This window comes from Trichogramma pretiosum, unplaced genomic scaffold, assembly GCF_000599845.2.
Source record: "Trichogramma pretiosum strain Unisexual culture from Peru unplaced genomic scaffold, Tpre_2.0 scaffold16, whole genome shotgun sequence".
NCBI classification, from domain to species: Eukaryota; Metazoa; Arthropoda; class Insecta; order Hymenoptera; family Trichogrammatidae; genus Trichogramma; species Trichogramma pretiosum.
Genome location: NW_019641647.1, coordinates 1,797,188 through 1,807,336, shown reverse-complemented (window position 1 = coordinate 1,807,336; position 10,149 = coordinate 1,797,188). Strand labels below are relative to the sequence as shown.

The window sequence follows — 10,149 nt, the reverse complement described above, 5'->3', positions numbered from 1 at the left end:
ATTAAATTTAAGTAGCGTAAAAATTTAGAGATTGCAAAAATAAAAAATCCATAAAAATGGCCATTTAATTTTTCACTCATTATTAACAAATCATACCTTTTGTCGGTACTTTTACTCCTATGTTAAAGGAAGTATACTAATTTGCCGACAAAAAATAAGAAAGGACCTGTATAGAGGCATTGTTTAGTGAATATCAAACCCAAAATTTGTTATAAAACTACATGAAATATGAAGTGTTTACTATTTACATATTTACAATGAAAGAAAACCTAGAGACATGTAAAAATCTATTTAAATAATGGCATGTGAATTACACGTCCTTAATGGATTTATAAACCATGCACCATGACATTTTAAAGTATATAAGTCTTTTGGCCCGATTTAAGGCGTAGTTGGAGCATTTACGACTCTAATTCGATTAATAACTGGCAGAGGTGAGCGCGATGTTACAATATCTAATTCTGAAGTTTCCGTTTCATCAACACCTTGACTTTTGCTCCATTTCTTAAGCCAATCGTTGTCGCTAATCTACAATGATAACTGTATTTTATAATTTGACCGTACTAAATTAAGTTAAAAGATAAAGAAACTTAATGAAAAACTACAAACCTTCTCCTCTGGACGTTTCTGTGGTATTTTCTTTTTATATTTTGCGATCATTTCTTGCAATAATCTTTGAACTTGATGCTTCGCAACTTGTTGAGCATGAGGTCCCAGTTCGCCATTCATAGCCGAATGCAGTACAGCCTAATATAAATATAAAAAATTGTATTAGCTCCAAGCATTAGAATAAATTTTACCTTATTAATACTTGGTACATACCGATCTTCTGTTAGCGGTATCTTTTTGGAGACCAATAGGATCCGTTTCAAATTGCGGACCTAATTCCAGAAGTACTTGAAAGTCTGCGTGCTCACCAAATCTAAAACCGACCCCTAATCTTGAATCGGTACCTGAAATTAAAGTAGTTTTTCTAATTTACTTTTAACTTAAACTTGATTTTAAAAAAATATTATTAAAGTACCTTTTTTAATTGGGGGAATATTTGAGTAAACAAGAGAGAGCAAACTTGGAATTTCTTCTGGGACAATTAAACATGTTGCACCTGAAAATATATTTTTCTTTTTTATTTCATAAATAAATTGAGATTTTTAAAAGACTCTTATTATGTAAAGATATTTTTATTAAATATTTTGAATTAATTCTAGTTATTTAATTTTTGAGGCTAAAACACATTCTGAATGTGAACTTCCGCTGTGAACTTGTTTAAAAAAGCGGTAAATAGCATCTGAGATTGTACGATCCTCTTGAAAATTAAAAAATATTTGCAATTTCATATTTATTAGGCTTATGTGTCATAAAATATGCATACTACAAACTTCATACACATATGCAGCAAATAACATAATATACGTCACCGATATTCGCGAAAGTAAAAACTACTCAACATAATCGAAGAAAAAAGTGGGCGAAGGCCACAGCCTAACGTGTTACAAGATGTCAGAAAAAAAAGTAAGAAGTTCTTTACAAACCCGAGAGATGCTAATTGTACTGTGAAAAATATTTTGCATAAAATATTAATACTAACAGTGTCCAAGGAGGAGAAGCGCAAGACAAGTAATTATCAAGTCAACCCTGTTGAATGGCATCTTGTAAACCGTGTTTTTGTTCCTGCAAATTAACACACTTGCATCATTATTTGCTTCAAAGGATTTTTTTATTTATGATAATAATAATATGAGAGTTTAAGAAAAAGTTTTATCATCTCATTGAAGCGAGTATATAGGTTGATTCAGATGTTGCATTCATGATAATCCTATAAAAGGAGGTTAATCGAAACGCTTAATTAAATCTCTGATGGAGTGCAACAAATGACATGAGCGAGCTCCACGAGTGAAAGTATTATAATCGCCCAATGTTACATCGTTTATAAATTTTTAGAGAGATTTTCAACGAGTTTATAGATTCAACGAAATTTTGATCACTAACAAGAGGATATGAAAGCTGCTAAAAATGCGAGGAACGATTTCAACATTAAAAACATAAACACATTTCTTCTTTATGATGAGTGACTTTCTTAACAAAAATGTTTAGTTGTACTAAACCAAGTTATGTTTAGCTCAAGTTTAAGCCATTATGATTTGATTTAAAAGTTTCAAAAACAGCATTTTTTTATAATTAGGTGATCTAGTTTAGATTTTTTTTAAAGTAGTATACGGCTTGGACAACGTACAGTTTATTTAAAATTAGCTTTAACGGTTTAGTTTGTGTACTTCTTACCAAGTTAAACACTACATTGTCTTTTTTACAAAGTAAAACTTACATTATTAACAAAATTTCACATTTCTTCACTTATAGAATATTTGAATGTAATAAATTTTTGTCGATTTCAACAAATGCTTCGCGTCAAATCAACGATGTTCAAAAAAGAATGCTTTTCGAGTTTCAGAGCGCAAAGAACTGAAGTTACTACAAATATACTTATACTTATGTATGAACTTTCGTTTGAAAGTGAAATCAACTACCTCATATACACATTTATTTTATAATATATAACATCACATCACTTTTCAAAGACCACTTATATCATTTTCCGTCAAATGAACATGAACGCTTTTCATATTTTATGATCCACTGATTATTGCCAAGGACGTTAAACTTTACAATAAATGAAATAAAATTCAAACAGATATAATTTTATTGTAACAAATTTTAAAAAACTGATGAGTACCACGGAAAACTTTTATTGTAAAGTTATTAAATCTTACACTTAAATGTTCCAGCTTAAAACTGCTTTGCTTTTTTAATAATGACGTCTATCGGCTCCGAAAAATATACAATTCGAGTGAAAGGTGCCGATGGAGGTCGACGGACTGTATTGAAGTGGAGTTCCGCAGCTAGTGTATATTCGAGAAGACGACGGGCTCTCACTTTTAATGCCGGTCCCCACTTTGACGATTCATTGTGTATACTTACGGTGTAATAGTTTTGCAAGTACACACACACACACACACACACCTTCATACACGCACACGTACATGCGCATCCTATACGGTTCTGTGTAGTGTCTCTGCCGTGTATGAAATATTTTCATTTTGTTTCTTCCAATTTCAAGAGTGAGCGCAAAAAGCGTGAGTGTAACTTTTTGACTATTCTTTGCAGCATGCGTAACTGCTTCATTTCTGCATTTTTCTATTTGTTTTAGTTAAAACTGTTTAAAAAGTTTGAAATCGCAACAAAGCGCTGCTTGCTTTATTTGAAATGCTTAATACAATGTTTTGGAAGCTTTTGGACCGCTGATTAGAGAAAAGAAACATGGCACAATGGCAAAAGCTAAAAAAAAAACAACACAATGGCAAAAAGCTTCCTCCTAAAAATGTAATTACTCTTATTTTTATGTATGAAATTCAAATGAAATAAGGCATTGCCTAATTTTCTTGGTGCAACTTTTTAAATACGTTGAGAATCCCAATAATACCCAAATAAAATTTCAACTACTTTCCAAAAAAAGAATAGATTTACAATATTTGTAATTTATTTAAAAAATGTTTTCTTCATCGTTATGTAACTTTCGAAATAATAAACAATTCTTACGTTATTTGTTTCAAATTAAAGCTCTACTCCTCTTGTCTAATAATCATCCCCACTTTTTTCAATTATTAGTTCTAACATTAAAAAAAAAAAAAAAATTACTGACAAAAATCGGAAAAATAGAAGCGAACATCTTTTTTATACGAGTTGCAAAGTTAAGCCGGCTTTATATAGTACGTATTCCACGCTCGACCAGACAGTGCACTCGCACGGGGCATTTTTTTATGTATCGTAACTTTTCTAGCTCGTCGCGGCCGGCGCAATTGGGCCTGAAAAAATATTGCGCATATGTATTACGATAGATTTTTGTCCGTTCTTTCCAATAGTGGTATTAGTTTTTCGAAAAAAGTTAATTTTCATAAAGAAAATTGACTTTAAAGTTAACTCAATTTTTCGTTATCAATTCAATATTTCGTTAACTCAATTTTTAAAGTTAACTCAATGTTCGAAGCTGTCTTAATGGAAAGGTAATCTAATAACGAAGGTCTGTATAAAACTTCAAGTTAGAGACTCAAACGGTTCAAAAGTTATGTAAAATTAAGTAACAAAAAACTTGGTTTTACGAACGAATTCTGGACGCGCACAGCCGCTCTCCGCTCAGCCGGTAGGAGAGGGGGTAACAGGAGACAACGAGAATAGACGCGCGAGACCAGAATTCATCCGTAAAACCACGTTTTTCGCTATTTAAGGAGACTGTAGCGATGCAAGGTGGTTCTGTGTTGGAACGCTATATGCGCAAGGCTATATGCGTTAAGCAGCGCACAGCGTTAGCATGGCAGTACATAGGGAAAATGTGTTGGACTCTTAATATCTTTTGAAAATGGTTGGAAACACCCATTTATAATTATATTATTCGAAAGCTGATGAAATTTCCTATAACATATAATAGTTTCATTAACTTCTAAAGTAATTTGAGCTCACAGTACTCTAAAAACTGCCACTTCCCACTTGATTCTATGTAAAATGGACAAAACTTTGAATCCCAATATTTCCCAAGTGTGCATGGAAATCCCAAATTTTTTTTTACCAAAAATCTTGTAATTTCATCTACAATCTAAACTGGAATAGGCAAGTGAACCAGGTGATTGTCCACGCGGTGCTGCGCACTCTTCGGCCCATTCGTCGCGCCCTCAATGTACAGACCCGCAAAGAGCTTATTGAGGCATTCGCCTTCCCTCACTTCGATTATGCATGTGCCATACTAACATATCCCTGCATGTCTCAATAACAGGCTCCAGCGTGCGATGAATGCGTGTACGTTTTGTCATCGATCGCATCGGCTGGCACGACCATGTCACCCCTCATAGATTGAGCCTGGGTTGGCTTTCGGTGTCAGCATGGCGCCGCTACTTTGTAGCGTCCATCGCTCTCGGTTGTCTCTCATTCCAAAACCCTGTCTATCTGCGCTCATCAGCGAGATTACCCCAGCGTTCGCTGATCCTGAGGTTCGCTCGCTTGGGCGCTCTTACGGGGTCATTTGCCATGCGCGACGAGCCTGATAAACAGCATATTTGAGCGCAGGGTCGTCTTCGAACCGCGTCTGTTTTCCACTCTCAGGAGGCATTCTCTTGTTTGGCTTCGAGAGCTGGACGTGCGTGAGTCTGGTTAGGTTCGGCTATGACTCGTGGCTTCACTCTTTCACTTCTAATATCTTCATCCTATTACATTATTATTATTGCTCCTCACTCTCTCCATTAATTCATATCTCATGCCTGGCTGCCTGTTGGCTGACACGATTGAGCTAACCTGTTTAGCTTAAACTGCGCTAATCAGCTCTCAAGTAGAGCTAGTCTTACTGTACTTTATAGAATCATTTTAATTCGTTTGTTCTCATTCTAAGAAATTTTAAAATAAATGTAATTGCCTTTGTGTATCACATCGTGCCAGATGGGGCTTGCCCCGAGGCCTAATAAACAAATCTATACAAATCTATACAAATCTATACAAATCTTCTCAGCCGCGACGCAGCGGCAGCCTCCACCACCGCTGGCGTCGCGGACCGTCCGCGCCGCGCTATATAGTCGGCGCGCCGGGCCGCTGTGGGCATTCGCTCGTGGGCTCTTGAGCCGAGCACATCTCCTGGACCTCCGGAGTAGTGCGACACTCTCGGTTATCCAGAGTCACCAAGACCCAAGCGACGTGTTTTCCCGGATCACCGGAGATCACACACACCTCTCGGACTTCTAGAGATTTTACAACTCCTCGAGTTGTTTAAGGTTGTTTGCTGGATAGGGACAGTTTACTTTAATAAAAGTTAAATTTGTTTCTCTACAGAACAATCTCTTTCCTTATTTTATCCCTCTCACTCCTCCCGCTTCCGCTTCTGCCGCTAGGGGGCCCCGACCGCCATCGTCGTTCTCCACAAGAGACATGTCGCTGCCAGGGCTTAAGTAAGGGACGATCTTTTCGCAAAGTTCCAACTCGTTCTCATCCGAGAGAACTCACTAGTTGAGCTCGGACCTTCAGCTCCAGGTCAGATGAGAGTATTTTCAAAGGACTTGCTCGATGAAATAATAGATGAATCAATTGTCATTAAGCCATTTGAAGGAAAAAATTAAACTGGCGAGGTGGAGAAACACCACCGGCGACCTCCACCCAACCTCAAAGCCACAACTAAGTGGCATCTATGCCGGAGACGACTCTGCGTTCAAGATCTCAATAATCTTGGTTGCAAGAAGATAATCATAATATGGATTATGATGAATCCCACAAGTACTATTATTTTGAAAAAAAATGTAAATTACAAAAATGTTCTTCACAGAAAAATTGCTGTAAATTGGTTGCTTGCCATATCTATAGTCTTGGAGGTATATTGATAATCTTCATGCATGTTGACTAGTTGTTGAGTTTTATTACTCCTAGATGTAAATTTTAAAATTATTTTTCAGAGAGTGAAAGTGATGCTTTTGAGAGCTATAAAAATAGAGACCTTCGACTGAGAATTCAGAGAAAAACTATCATCAAGTAGTTCATCTCAAGCATGCGTTTCTTCTAAACCAGTGAGTCTAATAAATTTGAACATTTTATGAATGTTTATGAAATAGTGCAAACGTTTTTAAAAGTTTTATGATAATTATGTCAAATTCTGGGTACTACAATACTATTGTGTTGTGCAAATTTTACTTTTTAAGTCATTCAATTTCAGATATTAATTGGGCTTTCAATTAATGATTAAAAGTTTGTTATTTACTGAGTCTACTTCAATTTATAATTGGCAATCAATATTGTTTTTTATTGTTTAATGACTTAATTTTTTCAATTAGTGTTTCAAATTCATTATTTCAACAGGTTGATTATCAATCTATAAAAAAAAATGAAGAACATTATAAAAGTTACAAAAGCTTATAAAAGTACTTTGAAGTTTAAAAAAGGTTATAAACAGCTTTTTCCAGCTAGTCGTATTACACTTCGGCAGAACTCAATGCCAGACCGTGTCGTTCCTTCAAATCCAAGCAACAGAGACCACAGATGTACTCTAATACTAACTTATGTATCATTAATGAATTGACGTGTAATAAGTTATCATGTCTGAGATGACATGATAACCAAGTTCAAGGTATATGCATGTAAATATGATAAACAAAAATAATTTGTATTTGAGAAGAAGCTCAGAGGCATTAAAAACCCAAAATTTAATTTAGATAAAAACTCATTATTTTACAGATAAATACAACACAATAAAGTAAATGAATTTTAATTTAGAAAGAAAACGCGTGGAAAAAATAAATACTTACGAAGATTCTCGGTTTGTAAAGAATCTACAACTCGCTATAAAAGCGAGGACAGATCGTGGATCTGCCGATCGATCAGTATTTTTTAATATTTACAAATATTAATTTTCGAGACACTTTTAGTATATAAATTTGATTCTAGGTTAACCCATTAACGCGCAAAAGTGCAATTTTGTGCATGAATTTTCCGTTGTAAGAAAATTATAGATAAAGTTGGAATATTTTCTTGAAAATCCATATCCAGAGGTTTTTGGGTATGCTCTTTCAGTATCCGGTGTTATTTTTGCGATAAATAAACATTATAATCGTTTATTTTGCAATTAAAAACAAAAAACGTGATTTTTTGGCTTGAAATTTTTTTTCAAAGTCGATTTTCTACCTTGCCCTGCTTTCAGAGGGTTCCCATAACACCAGAAATCGTGCACTTTTTCTCTGAACCTTCAAAAAATGCGCTGCCGCGATTTTTATCTAGCCCCTATATTTCTAAAATGGCGAATTTATACCGAGCAGCGATATAAAAATTCCCTCATTTTTTATTTGTAAATTATTGACTTTATAAAAAAAGGTCATACAATGGAAAGTGTTCAAATTTGTTCAAAGAATACATGTGAATTTTTTCAGAATTTTTTCAGAATTTTTTAAGAATTTTTCAGATATTTTTTGGAACATTTTGGATTTTTTCGACAGGCTGGGAAATGGTCGTATTTTGCAAAATTTTCAAAATGGTCTGAAAAACTCTGAAAAAATTCACACGTATTCTCTAAACGATTTCAAATAAGTTTTTACACTCCAAATTGTACTTTTGAGTTCATATTTAGCGCATGTAAAATAGGTTCTGAGTAAAAAATGAGTGAATTTTTATACCGCTGCTCGGTATAAATTCGCCATTTTAAAAATATAGGGGCTAGATAAAAATCGCGGCAGCGCATTTTTTGAAGGTTCAGAGAAAAAGTGTACGATTTCTGGTGTTATGGGAACCCTCTGAAAGCAGGGCAAGGTAGAAAATCGACTTTGAAAAAAAATTTCAAGCCAAAAATCACGTTTTTTGTTTTTAATTGCAAAATAAACGATTATAATGTTTATTTATCGCAAAAATAACACCGGATACTGAAAGAGCATACCCAAAAACCTCTGGATATGGATTTTCAAGAAAATATTCCAACTTTATCTATAATTTTCTTACAACGGAAAATTCATGCACAAAATTGCACCTTTGCGCGTTAATGGGTTAAACAGTTAAAGAAAAACAATAACGGAACAAAATCCAAATTTACTTCTTACTCTCACGAGTTCGTAAAGATCAATGTCGATCTCGATTTTTTCGCGACTTTTTTTTTCTTTTTAAACTACTTGAAATTAGTCGTAGTTCATATCGATTCGAACAATTAATGTCACAGTTATAATCACCGTATAAATAAACAGAGGGTTCTTATTTAATATTTAATCACTGTCAATTTGAACTACACATGAAAATTTAAGAACTTTTAAGATTGTATGAGTCTCTAGCCTGGACTGGAAATCATAGTTGAAGCAATCGCTAATTGATTGTTTTATTTCTACTGGTACTTTGGTTAAATTTGGCTTGCACTTATTAATGAAAAATCGTTCGAGATCACTTCTTGGTGATTTATCCAATTGCCAAACATGATCATTATTGAACAGTTCAACTATAATGAAGCTCAAAGACCACATAACAGTTTATTGAATATGAAACAGTTCAATGGATTTTATGGTTGTACGTTTTGTTACCACCCAACCGAAGCAGTCGACGGTATCCGAAAATACCCCGTAAGCAAGTTTCATCCATATCGGAGTCATGAAGCCATTGTCTGTGACATGCTTGCTACGCATGTACGTGACGAGCGAACAGGTGAAGTAAATATAGAAGTATTATATATACTAGGGGGGCTCCACCCCCCTTATTTTTTCGAGGCTAATTTAAGGTTGCTACAGGCTCAAATAAGACCAAGATTTAACCTAAAATTAAGCTCAAGTAAGAACTTCATTTTCTAACTGTAGCGCCCCCAAAATTATCTTGAACAAAAAACAAACTACATATTTAAACGTAAAATTTTTCGCTCTTTTCAAATCTGAAACAAAAAATTGGGGTTACTAAGTAACAACTCGATTTTTAGTTGCTGCAGCTTTTAGGTTATGTTCTAGGTCAAATTTAAGGTCACCATTGAAAAGAGCGAAAAATTTTACGTTCGAATAGGCCTGTATATTTTTTCCAATATCATTTTTGGGGCGCTACAATAAGAAAATTAAGTTCTTGCTTGAGCTTAATTTTATGTTAAATCAGGGTTTTATTTGAGCCTGTAGCCCCCCTAAAATGGCCTTGAAAAAAAAAACGAAATACAACAAATTTGCAATAAAAAATATGGATTTCCATTTCAAACATCGATTATTGGGTCGCTGTAGCTTTGAGGTTATGTTTAAGGTCAAATCCAAGGTCACCATTGGATTCCCCATAAAAAAATACGTCGGATATGAGGTTTAGATTTTTTTCTTCGCATATTTAGCCCGCTTTTAGGAGGTTTCCATACTTTTGTGACACCCTGTATAATAATGGTTCATAATGAGAGAGATTCATTCGGCGGGATGAGAACCCATGTGCTCCGCCTGTCTCGGGGCGGGTTTTTTCCTGGAGGATGGAGGAGGAGGGTGTAGTGCACATGCACTACGTATACCAGCAGGTTTCCCTTGTCCCACAGGTCTTCGGGTCTGGGTAAATGCAAGATAGTGGGGAGGGGGGTATAGTAGTAATCTCTTCCATTATTATTTAATTAAGGATCAATTACCTATATCACTATCTGAATGAGAGTCC

At 34.8% G+C, this 10,149-nt stretch overlaps 1 protein-coding gene across 1 annotated transcript; it reads right to left on the bottom strand.

Annotated features, from left to right (window-relative positions):
• Positions 1 to 105: 105 nt before the first annotated feature.
• LOC106658326 lies at positions 106 to 10,149 on the bottom strand. The gene is made up of 6 exons (XM_014380224.2): positions 10,124 to 10,149; positions 1,589 to 1,671; positions 1,025 to 1,105; positions 823 to 953; positions 610 to 747; positions 106 to 528 (listed from the first exon to the last, which is right to left on the bottom strand). The coding sequence occupies exons 2-6, from the start codon at positions 1,647 to 1,649 to the stop codon at positions 382 to 384; spliced, it is 558 nt and encodes a 185-aa protein (XP_014235710.1). The 5' UTR covers positions 1,650 to 1,671; positions 10,124 to 10,149; the 3' UTR covers positions 106 to 381.

Bases quoted from the DNA above. Each gene is read 5' to 3' on its own strand.
- LOC106658326 (XM_014380224.2), bottom strand. From the start codon at position 1,649: ATGCCATTCAACAGGGTTGACTTGATAATTACTTGTCTTGCGCTTCTC. The intron at 954-1,024 runs GTACTTTAATAA...CTTTAATTTCAG, and splicing joins TATTCCCCCAATTAAAAAAG to GTACCGATTCAAGATTAGGG. The intron at 748-822 runs GTATGTACCAAG...TATTTATATTAG, and splicing joins ATACCGCTAACAGAAGATCG to GCTGTACTGCATTCGGCTAT.